Here is a 23261-nt window from a genome sequence, read left to right as displayed (position 1 = left end):
TCACAGACACTTAATCATCTTGTTTGTAATTAACACTACACACACACTGTCTGCAGTCATGGCAGAGATGAGAGGTGTGTGTGTGTGTGTGTGTGTGTGTGTGTGTGTGTGTGTGTGTGTGTGTGTGTGTGTGTGTGTGTGTGTGTGTGTGTGTGTGTGTGTGTGTGTGTGTGTGTGTGTGTGTGTGTGTGTGTGTGTGTGTGTGTCTGTGTCTGTGTCTGTCTGTCTGTCTGTCTGTCTGTCTCTCTCTCACTACGAGCTTGTAGATCTGCTATTTTTGATGTGATGTGTGAAATGTGTGCAAATCTTTGAATATATATATATTATTTTAAAGCGAACAGTTTTAACTCAAATCTTTGCTTCTGGGGGTCCCTGTAACAACATATTTTGAGATGGGGTCGACAGCCAAATACATATAATTTTGGGGGTCCTTGACATGAAAAAGTTTGAGCACCACTGATATAGAAACATACGTTTTTCAGAAAACTGATGGGATTTAGACAACGTTTGTAGAATTGGCCTCAGGTCTTAATGGGTTAAAGTACAACTACTAGCAGCTCGCTAAATAAGAAAAATGCTATACTAAACTACCCAGAAGTCAGGAGCTCAGTTCTCTCCAGATGTTGGAAGCACACAAAATGTTAGATCTTCTTTTTTCCCAGCACTTCAGATCCAGCAGCTTGAGACAGATGTAATCTTTCACTAGCAGCATTGGCGTGTGTCAGATGGTTGAGTATCGTCTGAGGGGAAGTTCCCGGCACCCTGAAACAAATCCCCAGGACGTGTTTGTGTTATTCTTTTAGCCTTAATGTCTTACTGTACCATGTGCTGTTTACCCTTTTGATTTGTAGATACCAGAGCCATAATAAGCCTCCGTGGCCATTAGCCCTGATTTACACTTCATTGTACGAATGTGTTGCAAACTGAAAATATCAGATGTACAAGATCACAACGCAAAGCGTCAGATGGGTGTGCCGCGAATGCCTTCGAGATTCTCAAGCAGGCCCTGATCCACAAAAGTTTGGGAACCACTGGATTTAAAAGAACGTTTTAAGGTGACTCTCCTCCAAACAGACTACTTCAGACTACAACAGACTGGTAGTCTGTTGGCAAAAGTTGGCATTTTTGTTCATCATAAGCAGTCGGCTGATGTACACATTGTTGTGCTAATGCCTTAGAGCTGGCAGAACTGGCCTGCAAGATTTTCCCAATGTCTGCTTATTATTAGCGACTTTGGGCTTGTTTTCCTGTAAAGTCGCTTGTATACATAGTTGCAGGTTGCTTTTGTTTGGGCTTGTTTCTGAAGTGTAGTTGCTTATTTGGGCTGGTTTTCAAGATTTTTTTTTAAACAGCTGATCATAATAGGGCCCAAGTGGTGAAACTGGTCGCTTCTTTTGGGCTTGTTTTTAGACCTGGTCGCTTGTTTTCCTCACACAATCTGGCAACAGCGGAGGTTTGCCAGATAGCATTCTCCAACAGCCCAGGGCTAACAACGGGCTCTAGTCTAGTCGGCACCAACCGAGCAAGTTCGGTTTCTCATCGCCGGGCCGATAGATGTCCCGATGCGACGGAACGACGATAGCCGACAACAATTTGTCGGCAGCGGACGCTTTCCAACACCTCCCAACGCTGAGTCGGCCCGAAATCGGTGCGGTGGAGAGCTGCCTTTAGTCACTAAACCAAAAAAAGTTATGCATTGCAGCTTTAAAGGCCCTGTCTGTCCTTCCGTGCTCCTGTCCGCAGTGAAGCTCGGTGTGTTGATGAGAGCGCCAGCGTTGCAGTCACGATTCAGCATACTGCTGCCGGAAAGTAGGTCAGAGATAAAACATTTCCCTGCTTGCTGCATGCTGGGGCCAGATGGGTGACAGCGGTAATTATAGAATCGGTTGGTGATTCTCTTCAGACATGATGCCACATCTCTACCTACCCATCCTGCTGTTGTCTGTCTAAAATGTCTGCAGCAGAGGCCTATATTGCCATGGCTACATTTAAAATATGACCCCCCTCCCCCCTTCCCTTCTCTCCCCTCCTGTCAGCACAGCCAGCAGAGAAGGTCGTGTCAGGATTTCATACGGTTAAAAGAGAAATTATTAAGCCCTGGCAACCGTGTTGGCCTTGTGCCATGACATACTCCGTGCGTTCCACAGTTCAAGTGCCACACAGTCACATAGTTGGCACCCACTGTGCTGTGGCGGCACTACCGTTCTGTTCTGTCCTGTTGTGCTTGATTTATATTTCATACCATGGTGTATGGTAGTGTGCTGATAAACAAACAAACAAACAAACAAACACACATGCGCACATGCACTTTGAAGCCTTTGGACACCACCAAATAGGTTCTAATAAGGCCAACATGCACGCACGCACACTCGCACGCACGCACGCACACACACGCGCGCACACGCACACGCACACGCACACGCACACGCACACGCACACACACACACACACACACACACACACACACACACACACACACACACACACTGTAAATGGTCAATTTCCCATGGCATGCCAATGAGGCCGGAGACATAATAAAGATAAAAGCCATAGCAGCAAGTGAAGGGAGTTTCTATCTATGTAAAGTTAAAACTTTACATCCTCTCCTCTACATTTCTTGAGGGCTCGGATCTCCTCTTGTTTTTAAGCCTAAATATAGATGACTTGTGCAACAAAATATATACATATCCATATATAAACTTTACTAGACGGAGGATAAGTGGCATTAACCGCTTTTCACCCTATATGTATTACTGTATATCAATAGCACAAATAGCAGATCTACAGGGTTAAGCAAATATCACTGGGACTGGTATTTACGAGTCAAAGAGACAGTGCCCTCAGTGCCTCATACCAGTCTCACTAGTTCTCCAAAGTGAGTGACACCCACAGCCACAACACCAGAGGGAGCGACCATGACCCTGGGTATCACCTAAATTTAGACCAAACATGGGAAAGTTCTCATTCTACTGTTCTGTCACCACAATGTGGAATGCCCTGACACCAGCCATTAAAATGTGTAACACTGTTTCTTTTCAAAATGGACCTGAAAAAAAAACATCTACAGTATCAGGAGACAGAAAGGGGAGGTAAATGTAATTATCCCTTCTCTTTTTGTACATATAGTGTTTGTATTTGTTGATGACATGAATTGAAAACAAAAGGACCACAATGGAAACAAGTCCCCAGGACTTTTTTTGTGTTATCCTTTTAGCTTTAATGTCTTACTGTAGGCCCTTGGTTCTCAAAGTGTGGTCCGGGGACACCCAGGGGTACTTGAGGGGGTTCCCCAGGGGATCCCCAGCAAAAGTAGTTAACATGGCATCACAATCTTTTATTCGTTGGCTGTTTTTGAAAAATCATGAAAACTTGTGCAAATCTTTCAATATATGTATGTTTTTAAAGCGAACATTGTAACTCAAATCTTTGCTTCTGGGGGTCCCTGGGACGACATATTTTGAGCCGGGGGTCCGTGGCCAAACACATATAATTTTCAGGGTCCTTGACATGAAAAAGTTTGACAACCACTTGCTGTAGGCTACCATGTGCTGTTTACATTTCTGACTAATTAAGTATTCAATCAATCAAAAAAAAAAAAAAACAGGCTCACAACGCGTTGAATTGTTCACCTTGTATGACGTACGCCTCCGTCTGTATAGCAGCCCATGGGTTCAGGTGGTTAAACCGACGGCATGTCTGATCAAAAACCCTGATGTCAAGAGAGTCACTGACCTCATATGAAGTGTCGTCTCGTCTTCGCCGCTACGTAAGTCTTTGAGGTATATTCCTGTGCTGCTGTCACTGTGTTGACCTGACATGTCAGAGGGGGCCTCACCCGGGAGGCACAGCCTATTAACCCTTTAAGGCCGGGAAGGAAACGCATGTGTGTCATTTTAAGGTTTCTTTGGCTATTCAAAAATAGCAGATATACAAGCTCATAGCGCGGCACCGAGTGCCGCGCTATGAGCTTGTAGATCTGCTATTTTTTTGAAAAATCGTGTCCCTGGAACAAAATATTTTTAGATGGGAGGGGGTCCGCGGACAAATACATATTATTTTGGGGGTCCTTGACACAAAAGGTTTGAAAACCATTGATAATAATAATGAGCAACATAAGTAACAAAAAAATATGAAAAAAAACTTTAGGAAAAAAAAACTGTTAGGATTTACAAGACATTTGTAAAATGTTGAGTTTATTTTTTAGTGAATTTGTAAAAAGATTTGAGTTAAAAACTTTCGCTTTAAAAAAGTATATATATATTCAACCTAAAGATTTGCACACATTTTCAAAAAAAAAAAAAAAAAAAAGCAGATCTACAAGCTCGTAGCGCGGCACTCGGTGCCGCGCTATGAGCTTGTATATCTGCTATTTTTATATAGCCAAAGAAATCTTAAAATGACACAGATGCGTTCCCGGTCTTAAAGGGTTAAAAAACAATCATATCATCCTAATTGTTTGTCAGCTATCAGGATGCATACGGCTCCCACGGTGTGTGCACGTCACTTACAATCAGCCCACTGGATCTCTCCCGTGTCATCGCTCCTAAATAGTCAGTGCTGGAAAGAAGTACTCTCTCTGGGGTACTTTGTGGGCTTGTAGATCCGCAAATGTTTGAATAGCCAAAAAGAAAAAAAATAACCCCCGACAGGATGATTAAACACAGAAGCAGAGCCGAGGTGACATAAATGATGTGGGGGTCCCCAGATGACAACCTTTTTAATACCTCAAAAAAAGAAAGAAAGAAAAGAGAAAAAAAACAGGGGCTATGAGCTTGTAGATCTGCTATTTTTTGAAGAATCCCACAAAATATCCCACAAAATATTTCCGCAGCCAAATACATATCCTTTTGGGGGTCCTTGACATGAAAAAGTTTGAGAACCACACTGTCATAAACAGTAATGGTGTAGTTCCATAGAGGCCACAGCTGTTGGTTGCTGTGCTCAGAGGGCTCGTGAAGAATTTGTCAAATCGATGCTAGTGTGTGACCGTTGAGGGAAGATTAATGACACCCTGTGTGTCCACCCCCCCACCTGCTCCCCGCGGGCCTGGTCGCCCAACCATAACGCCACTCTCCCTGCCCTCCTGGGACTAGTCGCCCACCCATAACAGCTATTTTCGCCATCTTATTTTGACATGATTAAGTATGAAATTAGTGCTAATCGGATTAATCGATTTAGTTGCTTATTAAAAATATATCAAATAATTTTTTTCATGCAGATTCACTTAAACCTGCTTCTTAAAGTTATCGATAGAATAATTGCTGGGAAAAGAATTGATAGTTGCAGCCCTACATACTTTTAGTTGCTCCTTCTCCATAACCCTGTTGTGGGGAAAAAAAATCTGGAGGCGGCTTTTCATCTCTTCTCTCCTCCTGTTCCCTGCTTGTTAGAGATGACAGAAATAGTAAGATCGCTGACTCATGAAGCCTTGTCAGGTATTACGTGGTGTTGTCAACAAGCATTCACTCCCTGGGAAAAACAACACAGCATTGAAGGGAGTCCTGTGAAACTTTTTGTGGCAGGTCTCATCTATAAAGTCAAAGCCCCAAACTCCCTCCCCACTGTTCTGACTGGCTGCTGGCACGAGGCAAGGTCTGGTAGAAACACTTTCTGTAGCTTGTTTAACCCATTTAATCCGGGAACGTGTCATTTTTGTTTTCTTGGGATATATTCAAAAATAGCAGATCTACAAGTTCACGAGCTGATCTGCTATTTTTCTTTTTTTTTGAAAATCGTGAAAATGTGTGCAAATCTTTGAATATTTGTATACATTTTTAATTCAAATCTTTGCTTCTGGGGGTCCCTGGAACAAAATAGTAGACAATTACATATCATTTTGGGGGTCCTTCATATGAAAAGAGTTTTTAGAACCACCGATATTATAGCAACATACATTTAGAAAAGGATTTAGAAGACATTTGTAGAATTCCCCAGAAGCAAAGATTTGAGTTACAAAATGTTCGCTTTAAAAATATATTCAAAGATTTGCACACATTTTGCACTATATAAAAAAAAATAGCAGATCTACAAATAGCAGATATACAAGCTCATAGCTATGAGCTTGTATATCTGCTATTTTTGAATAGCCAAATAAATCTTAAAATGACACAGATGCGTTCCCAGATTGAATGGGATAATAGAGGCCAGTGGTGGAACGTACAGTAACCAAGTACATTCGGCTGTTGTCGGGGCAGAAGCCTCTCAGAGTGAGGCACCATGAGCTTGTATATCTGCTATTTTTGAATAGCAAAAAGCTAGGTGGTTAAAATGATTGTGACGCTATGTTAACTAATTTAGCTGGGGACCCCCTGGTACCCCCCCAAGGACCACTGGTGGTCCCCGGACCACTGGTTGAGAACCACTGTCATAGCTGACTTCATGACGTCATACACAACTGATGTGTCACATTAGAGCCACGCCGTTCACGTGTGAATAATAACAATAATAACTTGAATTTATATAGCGCCTTTCTGAAACACAAGGACGCTTTACAGTACACAAAATAAACAGATTAATTGCCAAAACCCAAAAGCCTGACTAATTAAGTGTCTCTTCAGTACGGACTTGAAAGAGTCCAGTGTTGGCGTCTGGTGAATCTCGATTGGGAGAGATCCCAAGATCCACATGATGTTATTTATTTTTTGTATTTATTTTAGCTATTTATGCCTTATTTCAGACAGGAGAGCATAGACAGGACACCTCGGTATATTCAGGGCTGTCGTTCCATTAACAGCCATAGCACTGAGCAGACCTGTGAGACAACTCGCAACGCAACGCTTCGTTGTGAGCTTGTGGATCGACCATTTTCGTCAAAGATATTTGTTTTTGGAGTGTAGATCGAAAACAGGAGGGGGCCTAGTATATAGCCCTGGGGGACTCCAGTCAACTATAGGGGTGTTAAGTGGCTAATGGATCAAAGCTTTTCTTGTCCTACGCTGAGAAAACCTCTCTGGACAACAAGACTGCTGCTGTCCCTACCCCTAGGTGAGGTTGGCGAAAGGGCCTTTCTGCGTGGAGTTTGCATGTTCTCCCCGTGTCCCCTAGGGTTGGTACCCTCACAAAAAAACATGCAGTAATCCTGATTGCTTTCCCCATTCTGTTCGGTGTGTAAAGCTGTGAGCTGTCATCATATAGAACACTTTAATTACAGATGTGACTGCATATTTTACTATTTTAATACTGCCTCCCCCTGGTCAGCCGGGGCGCCTGGTGAAGTGGAAAGGAACTGGTTGGAATAACGTGTTCCTTCCACGCGCTACGTCCAACCGGGGAAACTTCCCCCCTGTCAGGTGATAAGAAGCGGCTTGCTAGCTCCTCATGCATTGAAGGAAGCATGAGCTCAGTTCTGGGCTCTCCCAGTACATTGGCACTGGGTGAAAAAATGGGTTACAAATTTGTGGGATAAAACGTATGAGTAAAAAAATAGAGACTGCTGCTATTGTGTTGAGACTGGGACAGCTCTGTATTGTATACCAGTGGTGCTCAACCTGTGGGCCGGGGCTCACTGGTGGGCCATAGGGGTATTGATTAAATAAGAACTTAAAATATACTACGTTAGTTCCATTGATCCGTCGTTGATCATTAAAATAAACATAACCTGAAAACGCCTATTGTATCGGCTATGCGCGAACGCTTTCAAGATTTTCAAGTGGGCCCTGAATCCAGAAAAGGTCGAGAATTACTGTTGTATATTTATTTTACAATCACTCCAAAACAGCAACGCTGAGGCTAAAGTAAGGCACAGAACAAACATGTGGGAAAATCTATATTGTACATTTACAGTATTAGGCTACTTTCTATATTTACACCTTTTTACAGATGCCATTTCCTCCAATAAGTACATCATGTATGTACAATTTGAATATAACAACTGCACTGAAACAAACATCTACACAACATACTATCATTTCCACTTTCAAATTGTGTATTTATATAAAATTGTTTTTGAGAACAATTAAACCTCGTCTTATTCACAGTATTTAGAACAACAAAGAACATTACTGTTGTCTTTTCAACTTAAAAGTGTTGAGATTTAGTGGCCTGGCTAACGTGACAGGCGAGGGGTATTGCACATTGACATTATGCCAGCCACAATGTGGCTGAGCCAATATTGAAAACCTAAAGCCTGATTTATACTTGGTTGCACGGCGCCGCTGCACACTGAAAATAGCCGATCTACAAGCTTGTAGATCGGCTATTTTTGGTGCACGACTGCGCGCAACCAAGTAACTCAGGGGTTACAGAGCCTATCCAGCCCTAGTGCTAAAGCTAACTGATGCTACACCACAGAATCTGCGTTAAAGGTAGGTTATGTGATACTTATTTGTTAAAGTATTAAATAGCTCTATATTCTGAGAGTAATCATTGCAATAGACTAGTTTGAGTGTTTGTTCAGTAACAGGAGTCTCCCAGTCTTATTAGAAAAATGAACATGAACTCACAAAGGATAAACAAGTGGAATTGGAAGTGATGACACATAGAAATGAATGAGCATTTGGAACATTGGAACTGGAACACTATGAAAAATTAAGCCGATAAATCGACACTCTCTCCTGATTGGATGACATTTTGCCACCCACCTGAAAATGCATTTTCTGTTTATTAACTCTCTCAGTGCCACACAACGAGATATCCCGAGTTTTTTCTGAATGCCCTCAGTGCCAAAACGAGAAATCCCGAGTAAAAAAATATATATAAATTTATATATATATATATTATTTTTTTTGGAAAAAATATGTTCAGAACCCAATATATCATTATCTGAAGATTTGCAGCTCCATAGACTCTTTGTTTAACTTATAACTGAAAAAGGCTGTATCTCGCTTCCTAAGCACTTTTTTTTTACTTTGAAAAAAATAAATAAATGCTGGCACAGTATGAACATATTTTTTTATTTCATTGGCACTGAGAGAGTTAACTCTTTGATTGCCATGGACGAGCTAATTCGTCCGACGGTACTTGGTCCACAGTGCCATGGATGGACGAGTTAAACGAGTTGGGCGTTTTCAGTGGTTTTCCACCAGTGGCGCTGTTGGCTACGTTATGAATGATGCTTTGACTGCCGGATGATGTCACACCCGGAATTGACCCGGAAGTAAAAAAAAAAAAAAGGCTAGTTTTACCTGTTTATTTCCTATGGGAAAATGCCTATATCTCCGTTCCTCTTTCTTTATGGCCAAAACAAGGCACATTCAACAGGCCACAGCTGTACAATTGGATTATCGCGCGAAGAGATTTTTTCCCGAGACTCCCGAGATGCGCGTGCGTGTACTGAGGCAATCTCCGTGCGGACAGAGATCACGGAAAATATTCCATGATTTTTCAAATGTAGTTAAAAACACTCGTTTTTGCTGGCACTGGGGTGACACTATTACACTTTTACTCTGGCAGTTAAAGAGCTGGAGAGACCTCTGTTACTGAACATACACTCTATAGCAATGACTATTATCAGAATATAGTGCTTTAACCTTTTAACAAAACAAAAAATATCACTTACTACACAACTTGCCATTAACAAGAGTCGTTTTTTTGGGAAAATCAGCTCAAGGGTTCCAATAACTGTTACTGGATATACGTGTACACACTGAATGTCTCGGTCAAAGTGTCTCATGCCTGATAGAGAGGCGCACCACTCTCCTGATGTTCTGCCTGCATAAGGGACAGTTGGGGTTGGGGGCAGGGCCTCATCATGCCTGATAGAGAGGCGCACCACTCTCCAGATGTTCTGCCTGCATAAGGGACAGTTGGGATAGAGCGTCGCAGTTCCCGCCCACTTCCTGTTTTTTTTGGTGCCGGAAGAAAAAACTCAATGTATTTTTCCATTGACATTTCCAAAAATATTTATATCTATTAATTTAAGCCTCGAATCAAGCCATCACGAGATGACATGAATCATGACCATAAAACGTTTTTTTCTGTGATTTTTTTTAATTTTATATTTAATTATATGATATACTATATTTAATAAATACCCTTTGTTTTGCCGTTTTCAACAAAAAAAAAATCACAGAATCAAACGTTTATGGTCATGATTCATGTCATGTCATGATGGCTTGATTCGAGGCTTAAATTAATAGATATAAATATTTTTGGAAATGTCAATGGAAAAATGCATTGAGTTTTTTCTTCCGGCACCAAAAAAAACAGGAAGTGGGCGGGAACTGCGACGCTCTATTGGGGCAGGGCCTCATCATGCCTGATAGAGAGGCACCACTCTCCTGATGTTCTGCCTGCACATGGGACAGTTGGGTTGGGGCAGGGCCTGGTAGCAGCTGAAGCAGCAGCAGACGTGTCCACAGTCCAGCAGGACGCAGCCGCGCGGCCGGCTGAGGCAGACCACGCAGGCGTTCTCCATCGGCACCTCCGCCGCCGCGTCCTGCCGCGAGGCGCCCGTGCCGCCGCCGGCGGTGCCCGTCGTCGTCGTCTCCAGTCCCTCGAACTCCCTCCGCAGCCGCTCGCGGTCCCACCTCCTCTTCAGGGTGCGGTAGTAGCGCCTGCCCACCCAGAGCAGCACGGCCCCGCCGGCCAGGGCGAACACGGAGGCCAGCACCCGCCACACCACCGCCTGGCTCTCCTGCTCGGCGCGCAGCGTCTCGAAGTCCGCCGTGGTCAGGAAGTAGTCGGAGCCGTTGGCCGGCGGACGCAGCTTCAGGACCCGGTCCGTGTCCAGGATCAACTCGCCCACGCCTGTGAGCGCGGCGCCCACCTGCCCGGAAAGGAGAGGGGAAAAAAGGAGAGCTTTATTGGATCCATTTCTTTTGGGTTTGTTTTTGTGTCTTCTCCTCTGGGTTTAGTCTAGGCCTGACCTCGACTAAGTCGACTAGTCGACTGGTTAGTCGCGGGGGGTCCGAGTCGACTAAGTGTCTCTTAGTCGACGTTTTTTGTTTTAAGGGCCAAAAATGTTTTAAATAGTTTTTTGGCCAAGTCTACGCCTGCAAACCACACGTAACTTCCACTTTATTCTTCTTATTCCTCGTCTTTGTATTGGTATTGTTTGTGTTGGAGCGCCTCAGTGCGGCTGCAGAGTTCATGTGCAACCTCTTCCAGAGAGAGATAGAGACACTATAAACTCTGCTGGAGACAAAACAAACTGTGTAGACTTGGCCCTTTGAAATAAAATGTATTTTGGCCCTCAAAAAAAAAAAAAAAAGTTTTTTTATTTTTTATTTTTTTATTAGTCGACTGCCAGTCGACTATTGACAATTAGTCGCCAATTAGAGTCGACTAAACAAATCCTTAGTCGGGGACAGGCCAAGTTTAGTCATTACCATTTCCCCATGTGTTCTGTGCTTCACTATCTGCCACTCAACTAGCGCTGTCACGATTGCAAATTTAAGTTGACGATTAATTGTCACTCAAATAATTGCGATTAACAATTTAATTGCGTTTCTGTCGTGGAAATTTAATGGAACATTATGAATTAAAATTACATTTCTGTTTGGCTTTTAGCCTTCGTAAACAAAAGTTGCACAGGATACATATGACAAATAACACATATTTAATTACTTTATACTTAAAAATAAACATTAATAGTGGAAATAGCCGATTTATGGGGCGGCAGTGGCTCAGGGGTAGAGTGGCCGGGTAGAGTGAACTGGAAAACCGCAAGGTTCCCAGTTCGATCCCGGGCTGGGGCGCTCCCCTAGAGTTAGTGTCGAAGTGTCCTTGAGCAAGACGCTAAACCCCTAATTGCTCCCGATGAGCAGGTTGGTGCCTTGCATGGTTTCCTCCGCCATCGGTGTATGAATGTGTGTGTGAATGGGTTAATGGCACAATCAATGTAAAGCGCTTCGGATAGAAGCGCTATATAAATGCACCATTTACCATTTACCATTTACCAATAAGCTCAAAACGCGTCGCATCGCGACGCGTTTTGAGCTTATAGATCTGCTATTTCCACTATTTTTGACATTTTTGGAAAATATGATTTTTTTTTACGTTATGCAAAAATAATTACTTTATATAAAATATTAAATAATTTATAATAATAAAATAATTGCGATTAGACGATTATGTAATAATTGGACCAAATGGACCTGTAAGCGTCCATATGGTTCCATTTGGAGGGACAGCGAGTGCATTTTCCGGCAGCGGCTGCTGCCGCGGAGCTGCCGGCGGCGCCAGCTTTGGGAGTGTGCTGCGTTTGTGTAACGCAGTCCCCACCAATATTATTTACGATTCTGTGCCTATCGGTACATAACTCGGACGGCGCTTAGTCGACTATCAGACCATCGGCCGGTCGTCGCGGGCACTCGCGCCTGGAGGCGCTCGGGCGCGACTCCTTGGCCTCAAGGTCTGCAGAGTCGGCGCGCCTCCGTCATGGTCCAAAACTATACTTTATCGGCGGAAAAAAGAAGTTGACTGCCGCTCCTCCACCGGCAGTTTCCACGGCAGTTCCGCTGCTCCGCCGGCAGCTGCCGCTCCACCGCCGGCAGTCACTGCCGGCTGCTGCCGCTCCTCCACCGGCAGTTCCGCGGCAGCAGCCGCTGCCGGAAAATGCAATCGCTCCTTCTGTCCATTTGTACGCTCTTGAAGTCACACTTCATGCATTATGCTTGACATTGCTCGATTTATCACCCACTTTTTCCGCACCTAATAAAACTGCTCTGTGACAATACATTTACACTTTGAATCTGATCTGAAACTAATCCCAACTGTTAATTCATGTTAATTCATTAATAAAACATTAATTACACCCATTTCACCCCCCAGGGGAAATTCTAGTGTTTTCTGTGCTGCCCCACAGAGGAGCACAGGAACTCAGCTATGGTTGGTGTCGACCAGTGGTTCTCAAGATGATTATCTGCATATTTCTAAAGTGACGATTTAAGGACTTTTAATCATTGAGTGCCAGATTTTTTTATTTTTTTTAAACGTTTGGCAATTCTGGCACTCAATTGTACTACCTATGTATGTAAAAGAACGAAAACGAATAAACAAAAATGATTTCTATATTATGTTGTCCCAGTGCCAGAGTGATTTTCAAAGTAAAAAAAAAGTGCTTAGGAAGCGAGATACAGCCTTTTTCAGTTATACGTTAAACAAGGAGTGGATGGAGCTGCAAATCTTCAGATAATGATATCTTGGGTTCTGAACATGTTTTTCAAAAAAAAAAAAAAAAAAAAAAAAAACACGTCAAACACGTCATTGGCACGTTGCGCCATAGCGGTAAAAACACGTGAAACACGTTAATGGCACTCAATGAGTTAAGACCTTTTCAATACCTTTAAAATGAAAATATATATCATTATATTATTATGTAAAGTACCTTGAGCATCTGCTCGGTCTCCAGCTGCCCTTTGGGCTTCTCCCCGCTCAGGACTGTGCCGATGATGTCGGTGAAGCCGTACGTGGCCTGGTGGAATTCCTCGTGGATGACCTCCATGTCCAGGCCGGAGGCGTCCAGGGGACACAGCACCCGGACGGTGGCCTCGTCCGCCCCCACCAGGCTGAAGGGCACGGCGTTCACCCTCTGGTGCAGCACCCGCTCACTGTCCATCCTGCCAGAGGCCAGACCACACCACACAGACCACAGATCTGCTTATTATAATTTCCCCGCAAAGATTTGAGCTTGTAGATCTGCCATTTTCAAATAGCTGATGTATATGTTAAAGTGCTCATGTGGCCCATAGTCACTTCTTTTGGGCTGGTTTTCCTAGACCTGGTTGCTTGTTTCTCTCACAGAATCTGAAAATGTTTGCAAATATATATATTTTTTTTGATTCTGGGGATTGTACAAATGTCTTCTAAATGTTGCTATATAATATCAGTGGTCCCCCCCCCCCGCCCATCTCAAAATATGTTGTTCCAGGGACCCCCCAGAAGCAAAGATTTGAGTAAAAAATGTTTGCTTTAAAATATATAAAGATTTTCAAAAATAACAGATCTACAAGCTCATACTCGGTGCCGTGCAATGAGCTTTTTGTATATCTGCTATTTTTGAATAGCCAAAGTATAAAATAATGCCGGTTACACAGATGACGTGTTCCCGGTCTTAATGGGTTAAATAATTGCGATTAGCGATTTAACCGCAATTAAATTGCGTTTCTGTCGTTGCACATTATGAATAAAAATTACATTTCTGTTTGGCTTTTAGGATTTGTAAAAGCCAGGTCAGATATATGACAAATAACTTCTAATCATTTAACAACAAAGCAAACTGGAAAATAGCCGATCTACAAGCTCAAAACGTGTCACATTGTGACGCGTTTTGAGCTTGTAGGTCTGCCATTTCCACTATTTAGTGCAACAAAGTATGAAACGAGGCGTAAATGGTTAATCGGTTCATTTGATATACTAGAGGTTCGGGGCCGCACCGCTGCACTGATCTCAGATCTCTGAGGCAACGGCTGTCGTCTTATTGGTGTCCAGGCATGCGCTGTGTAAGTGGGAAAATGTGACGCATATCGCGTAGGAGCACTAATAAGTGTTGCGCACCTATCTCGCAATAATGTCGTGATATAGGGCTATTATTGAGCAATAATGTACAAATACACAGTGTACGGTAAATATGAAACTTGCAAGCATGACATGTAGTTTAGTAGATTTCCCATGGCACGCATTATTATTTGTGCGTAGTGTGAAGAGGTAAATGCACGACACTGGTGTGGTAGAAAAAGGGGAACGGACAGGAAACGGATAAACAGGAAGTCCACCCACTAGGCGATTTTAATATACTGTAGGATAAAGAAATGTAAATTTAAAGGTAGGGTAAGTGATTTTTTTGTTAAAAAGGTTAAAGTACTATATTCTGATAGTAATCATTCATTGCTACAGAGTGTTTGTTCAGTCACAGGAGTCTCTCCAGCTCTTTAGTAAACAGAATATAGTACATTTTCAGGTAGGTGACACATTTTAAGCCAATCAGGAGAGAGCATTGAAAATGCATTTTCTGTTTAATAAAGAGCTGGAGAGACATTGGAGACTCCTTATATGGACAGGACACTCTATAGTAATGAGCACTATCAGAACATAGACCCATTTTGCAATTATTTGAATAATTGCAAATCACTTACTCTACCTTTACTGTTACTGCCCTTCTTGATATTCGATTAATCTAAAAAAAAGTTAGAAGAGAAGAATGGATCGCTGCAGCCCCTAGAGCAGTGGTTCTCAAACATGTTTGGCTCAGGGCACCCATGTAAACAACTTTTTCATCCACGGCACCCCTGAATTACATAGTTACTTTACAGCACCTTACAATGTATTGGGCGGCAGTGGCTCAGGGGTAGAGTGGCCGGGTAGAGTGAACTGGAAACCGCAAGGTTCCCAGTTCGATCCCGGGCTGGGGAGCTCCCCCAGAGTTAGTGTCGAAGATGCTGAACCCCTAATTGCTCCCGATGAGCAGGTTGGTGCCTTGCATGGTTTCCTCTGCCATCGGAGTATGAATGTGTGTAATGCACAATAAAGTGCACAATACAGTAAAGCGCTTTTACGTACCAAATGGTACGGTAAAAAGCGCTATATAAATGCACCATTTACCATTTAGCATGTACAGTATGTCATATTACGGTACGTAAATATGTACATCTTTACAGTAGCCTAAAAGTCACGAGGAAAACTTGAGAGAATGTCCGTTATCATTATAGAACAGATTGAAAATAACTTTCTACTTGACGTTTAACCCCAGCATCTCCATTCTGAGGGGAAACATTCGCCGAAAATAGCCGATCTACAAGCTCTCAACGCGTCGTGAGCTTGTAGATCTGCTATTTTTGGCGAAGAGATTTGGTGTAGACTGAAAAAGAACGCACCAAGTACAGTGCAACTCTTCCGTTTTACAAAAATCTAAGTATTTCCGCGGCACCCCTGGATCTGGCGTCACGGCACCCTAGGGTGCCACGACACCCACTTTGAGAAACCCTGCCCTAGAGAGGGATGGATTATCGTTGGGTAGTATGGAGGATTATCTTTGTGCAGTATGGAGGATTATCTTTGTGCCGTATGCGTGCTGCTGCCAAGAAAGAACAACACACAGTATTTCACTAACCCTGGGCTCTCACACACCGGCGGTGAATTTGTCAGTATGTGTTGCTGTCTAACTGTCACCTACACCTGGATTCCCTGTCACTTGCAGAGCTGAACAGCGACCGGCACACCTTTTTGAGCAAGTGAATTTCCCTGTTCTTTCGCTCCATAGGCGTTTCAGGAAAGTTTGAGCCCCTGGAACCGAGCCAGCCAACTACGAGATGAATATTCGTGACTGTGCAAGATTCTTTTTTTTTGGGTCAAAGAGATCATTGGAAATGCAAAAAAAAAGGTCAACGCATAACAATGTGTACGTCATTATATTAGAGTGAAGGAGTGTGTGTCCGTGCAAACCACTACACTGTTAAGGTAGAGTAAGTGATAGGCAATTATTCAAATAATTGCAAAATGGGTCCATGTTCTGATAGTGCTCGTTACTATAGAGTGTCCTGTCCATATAAGGAGTCTCCAATGTCTCTCCAGCTCTTTATTAAACAGTAAATGCATTTTCAGTGCTCTCTCCTGATTGGCTTAAAATGTGTCACCTACCTGAAAATGTACGTATATTCTGTTTACTAAAGAGCTGGAGAGACTCCTGTGACCGAACAAACGCTCTGTAGCAATGATTACTATCAGAATATAGTACTTTAACCTTTTTAACAAAAACATTAAAAAAAATCACTTAGCCTACCTTTAAGCATTAATGTGTGTGCCAGTAGGCCAACAAAGTCAATTCCCCAACATTTCCCACAGAAGGGGACGGCCGTCTTACACCAGCCTTTGTCTGTACATGTCCAGGCTGGAACAAAGTATAACTCGGGCATTACTGGTACTGAGGACTGAGGAGAGTGACGCGGTAACTACTCACCACATTCGAGCGAGGCTGTTCCACACCAGCTTGTGTTCCTTCAGCATGAGTTTCTGCACCACTCCAACAGTGCTTTCTTGGAACTGACTCCTCAGTGGCTTTCCCACAGGTTGCACTGCCCCTATACACATGAACGTTCATTCATTCACGCATACACACAAAAGTGTAAAAGAGAGAGACACAAGTACATAAGAAATGAGAGTCAAGCTAATGTCCAGATCATTAGCACTGAATGATACACAACACTGTGTGAGTGATTACTAACACCTTCCAGGGCTGTCACGATTACAAATTTAAGTTGACGATTAATTATCACTCAAATGATTGCGATGAACGATTTAATTGCGTTTCTGTCGTTGAAAATTAATGGAACATTATGAATAAAAAATTCTGTTTGGCTTTTAGCCTTCGTAAACAAAAGTTGCACAGGGCAGATATGACAAATAACACATATTTAATGACTTTATACTTAAAAATAAAAATGAATAGTGGAAATAGCCGATCTATAAGCTCAAAACGCGTCGCGATGCGACGCGTTTTGAGCTTATAGATCGTCTATTTCCACATATTTTTTTTTAAAGTATGACACTTAACATGGAAATGATTATGACGATTATGCAAAAATAATTGCGATTAGACGATTACGTAATAATTGTGACGGGCCTATTACCTTCTATGACAACGTACTGCAGGCACTTCCCTGGGGTGGCATTCAAAATGTCCGGGAGCCTTCCGTTTAAGGTCAACAGTGGAGCATCCTGAAAGTGCAGAGCATTTATATAATATATGACAATTTCAACTAAGGTCTGAGGTCGGTACATGTTTCACATGAATGGATGTGAAGATGATGCAAAGTGCCTCAAATGTCAAACATGAACTGTCACTTTGTAGCACTGACACAGGTATAGCCTGGCCAAAGGGGGGATGTTTGGTTTCTCACACGGAAGAGAGACCCAGGTTCGAATCGCGCGGGTGTTGTTACCCTGGCACCATGTTTGATGCACCTTGGAGTGTGGAATAATTGGTCTGGAATAATTCACTGTTTGATATATTGTTTTGAATTTTTCAAACATTTTCGAAATGTTCACACATTTTCTAAAACGGCAGATGTAAAAGTTTGCAGATCTGCTATTTTTTGAATATCCGAAGTATAAATGGATAAAGTGGTTAAAATGTATTTGCTGGGGACCCCCTGGACCCCCCCCCAAGGACCCCACTTTGAGAACCACGGAGTCCCCGATCTGGAAAGACAGCTGTGACACTGACCCTAGATTGGTCTGTGAGTGAATTAGCTTTAGGTCATGAGATCGTCAAGGGTAGGGGGGCCATATCATCATCACACGTCTAACTCATGCTCCTCCGTCGCGCAATTGGTGTCGTGCGCCGAAACTAGCAGATCTACAAGCTCACAACGAGTCGCGTCTATGGCACGGTGAGAGCTTGTTGTACAGTAGGTCGGCTATTTTCGGCGCATGCCGCATGTCGTACGACAAAGTATTAATCAGGCTTTAGGAGCTCAGTCAACCTCTACACAAGTTATCAAATGATTCGTCGTTCCACAGTAGGCACTGGAGCTGAGGTGGATGCCGACGTGGAATTTAAAAAACAGTCCCATTTTCCTGTTGTTTCTCTACACCAGGGGGTCTTCAATTGGGGGTCCGGGACCCCTAGGGGGTCCTCAGGAGTTACTACAGGGGGCCGCCAAATCTTTGTGTGATATGATCCTTCTTTTTTTTTACATTACCCATTTGAACCCTAGCATCCCTTTTCTGAGGAGAACTTTAGCCAAAAATAGCCGATCTACAAGCTCACAACGCCTCGCAGCGCGAGGCGTTGTGAGCTTGTAGATCTGCTATTTTTGGCAAAGGGGTATAAGTGTAGAGGGGAAAAAGAGCAGCAGACCAAGTGGGGGAAAAAAAGTTTAATCTGAAACACAATTTTATACAATATAGAGGGGGTCCCTGCTTCATCTCTCTCTCAGCTAGGGGGTCCTTGGCCCGAAAAAAAGTTGAAGACCCCTGCTCTACACGGTAGATGCAGTCGCAAAAACAAACATTCTGGGAACAATAGGGGGGGGGAAAGCTTTTAAAAGTGAACACATTGATGACATACAAGTTCTTCTTCTCAAATATAGCTGCTGCTGCTGACTCACATTGAGCTTGTCCACCGTCTTCCTCTTCTTCCTGTAGTAATAGTAGAAGATACCAGAGATGGCCAGGCTGGTGCTGAGACACAACACATCAACACTCTGCACAGAAAACTCCTCCATTCTGTGTGACTCGCTCCTCTTCTCACCTCCTTCAAAACGGAACAAACAAACAAACAAACGTGATGTGGGGGTCAGGCGCGTATCGTCATTGGGGCCAACGAGGCCCTGGCCCGGTCTGTAAACCCAGCTGGAACCCTGGATCTTGCCCCTACCAGTCCCTGTGTAGGGGCAAGATCCAGGGTGAAAAAAACTAAAAATCAACATTAGCAGCCCCTCACCCTATTCTGTTGTAGCCGACCACAGAAAGTCGCCTTTGTTTTCAAATGGGGCTCATTTGCATTCGGCCGAATTGTTAATGAGTGGCCATTAAAAACCAGTTTAGCCGTCAAACCGGTTCTGGCCAGGTTCTGGCCCGGTCAACGTTAGAATCCACCAAACGCCACTGGGGACATTGCAATATGAAAGACAACAACTAATCTCCAACCAGTGGTGGAAGAAGCTACTCAGATATTTTACTCAAGTAAAAGTAGCAATACCACAATATAAAAATACTCCGTTACAAGAAAAGGCCTGTGTTCAAAATGTTACTCGAGTAAAAGTACAAAGGTATTGGCATCAAAATATACTTGAAGTACCGAAAGTAAAAGTACTAAAATGTTTGAAAATAGCAGATCTACAATCTCACAACGCGTGGCAATGCAACGCGTTATGAGCTTGTAGATCGGCTATTTATTAAAAATACAAATTTAATAATTATAGCCTATGTATAAAATAGGGCTGAAGTGGTTAATGTATGGTTTATAATATAATCATTTACATCTGCAAAGTCACTAGCAACTGAAGTTATCAAATAAAAATTGGAGTGGAGTAAAAGTATTAAAAATTGAAAATACTCCAGCAAAGTAAAAGTACCTCAAAATTGCACTTACAGTACTTGAGTACATGTACTCTTACTTTACACACTGTCTCCAACTAACTCAAGTATCGAATAACAAAATGGAAGGGACCTGTAGAGATTATAAATAATGACTCTATCAACAACTGTTCCCTTAAACATATTTGAGATACAGAACCTTTAGGGCCACTGTCAAAAGTCATCTCAATATAATACAACATAATTACATAAAGTGCATTATTAATAACAACACAGCTGTCCCTAAAAGTCGTCCTTAACGTACCCTGAACAGACCTCCTGTCATGTCAGAGGAATCACGTTGCTAGTCATTTGCTTTCAGTCATTTACTGTTATTCACAAACACCGACGACACTAAATCAACGTGGACCCAATTTTACAATGCTTATTATTAATATGTAAAGATTTAATGGAGTATAGAATGCAAACATTGAATTGTTTACCTGTCAGTCAGTCTCTCCAAGTTGTCGCTCCAGCAGCAGGAAGTGCCGGGTCAGTGTTTGTATCACGTGATGTGGGACGGTGAAGCAGTGTTGCCAGATTATGTGAGAGAAGTAAGCAACCAGGTCCATGAAAACAAGCCCAAAAGAAGCGACCGCTAGGCCAAGAGCACCTAAATTAAACCTAGCCCTAGAATGTCTGTGATCTTACATACATTTCAAGTATTCCAAATACACAGTCATAGATCTCTCTCGGTCCCCCACTGTGTAGTGCCCATCTGCGCGGCCATAACAGTGCTCTAAACTCCGTCTGTACTCACCCAATAATTAATTCCTAAGACGTGTAGTCATATTTAGGACGCACAAATGTTTGGGACACACAATTGGCAGGTGATGATTCATTACCCCGCAGCAATCACAAGCACCTGTCAATTGTGTGTCCCAAACATTTGTGCGTCCTAAAGGAAGTTACGTATTCAGTGCTGCAATCATTCCTGGCCCCTCGCGTCGTACAGAAACACGTCCGTGTGCAGCTCGTGAAAAAGTGGAGATATTTGACTAAACACACGTTTTCTGGCAGAACTTTCACATGGATATGAAACTAGAGGACAAAATATGACTACACGTCTTAGGAATTAATTATTGGGTGAGTACAGACGGAGTTTAGAGCACTGTTATGGCCGCGCAGATGGGCACTACACAGTGGGGGACCGAGAGAGATCTATGACTGTGTATTTGGAATACTTGAAATGTATGTAAGATCACAGACATTCTAGGGCTAAATTAAACCTAACGTCGGCTTTTTGAAAATAGCAGATGTAGATCGGCTATTTTCAAAAGAATCTTGAGGGAAAAAGTGCTAAATGTATGGAATATTTTTGAAACATTTTAACAACACAAACACAAATCTGGTACGTGTGTGTGTGTGTGTGTGTGTGTGTGTGTGTGTGTGTGTGTGTGTGTGTGTGTGTGTGTGTGTGTGTGTGTGTGTGTGTGTGTGTGTGTGTGTGTGTGTGTGTGTGTCTGTGTCTGGGGGGGGGGGGGTCCCTGGCACAATTTATAATTTCATTTCAGATATGGGGCATGGGTCCGTGGACAAATTAATTAACACAGAAATTAATTGTCTAACCAAGAAACACTGGTTTAGAAAATAATCAACATAATTTGAAACAAACCCAAATAAGCAACTGCCCTTTAGAAATTATATTTACAAGCAACTTTAAAGAAAAGCAAGGCTAAAGTCGCTTATAATAAGCGGACATGGCAACACTGCAGCGAAGCCTGTGTGGAAGTAGACTAGGAGGATCCATTCACGTTACAGGTTGAAGATCCGGCCTTAGAGCGGATACGGAAAGTGTCTTTGTAAGTGCATAATATTTAGGTTGAAATGACCGGATCCAGTAGGGCGGGCTCTCAACCAGATCTGAGCACTTGAGTGGAATAGAAAACTAAGGTAAACGGACCAGGGGAACTCAGCAGATCTACAAGCGACAAAAAGGCGTAGCTTGCACAGGGTTGTGGGCTTGTAGATCTGCCATATTGGTGCACGCGACACCGTTGTACGACCCTACGACCGAAGTACAAACACGTGCTTTGAGTGAACGGAAGTGTTCCTGTGTGTCACGTGACGGGAGAGGGAGTCCGGGCAGCGTTGCCATGTCTGCTTATTATAAGCGACTTTGGGTTTGTTTTTCTGTGAAAGTTGCTTGTAAATAGGTACGGGTTGCAGTTTTGGGGCCTTGTTTCCTAATGTTGTTTAAACCAGTGGCTCTCAAAAATGTTCATGTCAAGGACCCCTGATTAATATGTATTTGTCCACAGACCCCCATCTGAAAATATGTTGTGCCAAGGAGGGACCCCACCCATTACACGATTTGTGTTGTTACAATGTTTAAAAAAGATTCCAAAATTACCATTTATTTTTTCAAGATTTATTTATCTTTTGTAAATAGTAGATAAGCTATTTTCAAATAGCCGTAATCAATGGTTCTCAAAATGGGGTCCGGGGACCCCCAGGGGCAGGGGTCCTTCCTTGGAGGTCCCAAGCAAAATGTGTTACCGTGGCTATTTCTTAAAAATCTTTAGTGTTTGAAAAAATGCATAATAATATAATATTTTACACAAATCTTCTCTTCAGGGGATCCTGGCACAATAAAACCGTTTCAGATGGGGGTCTGCGGCCAAATGTATATCATTGACATCAGTGGTGGAAAGTAACTAAGTACATTTACTTAAGTACTGTACTTAAGTACAATTTTGAGGTAGTTGTACTTTACTTGAGTATTTCCAATTTCCAATACTTTTACTTCTACTCCACTACATCTCAGAGGCAAATATTGTACTTTTACTCCACTACATTTACTTGAAAACTTTAGTTACTAGTTACTTTTCAGAAATAAATTATGATATAATGAAACATACATTAAACCACTTTAAACCTATTTTATACATAGGCTATTTGAAAATAGCCGATCTACAAGCTCACAACGCGTCGCATCGCGACGCGTTGTGAGCTTGTAGATCTGCTATTTTCAAATATTTAGTACTTTTACTTTTGGTACTTCAAGTACATTTTGATGCCAATACTTTTGTACTTTTACTCAAGTAAATTTTTAATTCTGGACTTTTACTTGTAACAGAGTATTTTTATATTGCAGTATTGGTACTTTTACTTAAGTAAAGAATTTGAGTACTTTTTCCACCACTGATTGACATTGAGTCAAGTGGGGGTCCTTGACATGAAAACGTTTGAGAACTAAATGGCCAGGCTTGTTGTCATTCATAGACCTGGTTGCTTCTTTCTCTCCCAAACTCTGGCAACACTTGTGACAGCTGGAGGGAGTCCGGGTTGTTTGACACGCGTGT

General features: G+C 42.6%; 1 protein-coding gene across 1 annotated transcript; it reads right to left on the bottom strand.

The window, feature by feature from the left end:
* Positions 1–10044: 10044 nt before the first annotated feature.
* mul2 (mitochondrial E3 ubiquitin protein ligase 2) lies at positions 10045–20445 on the bottom strand. Its single transcript, XM_080439395.1, has 6 exons — positions 20400–20445; positions 18987–19132; positions 17505–17592; positions 16835–16955; positions 13268–13499; positions 10045–10705 (listed from the first exon to the last, which is right to left on the bottom strand). The coding sequence occupies exons 2-6, from the start codon at positions 19101–19103 to the stop codon at positions 10190–10192; spliced, it is 1074 nt and encodes a 357-aa protein (XP_080295521.1). The 5' UTR covers positions 19104–19132; positions 20400–20445; the 3' UTR covers positions 10045–10189.
* Positions 20446–23261: the final 2816 nt, after the last annotated feature.

This window comes from Gymnoscopelus braueri (genome assembly GCF_963280865.1).
Source record: "Gymnoscopelus braueri genome assembly, chromosome: 10".
Taxonomy (NCBI): Eukaryota; Metazoa; Chordata; class Actinopteri; order Myctophiformes; family Myctophidae; genus Gymnoscopelus; species Gymnoscopelus braueri.
This window is presented reverse-complemented; position numbering and strand designations above follow the sequence as displayed.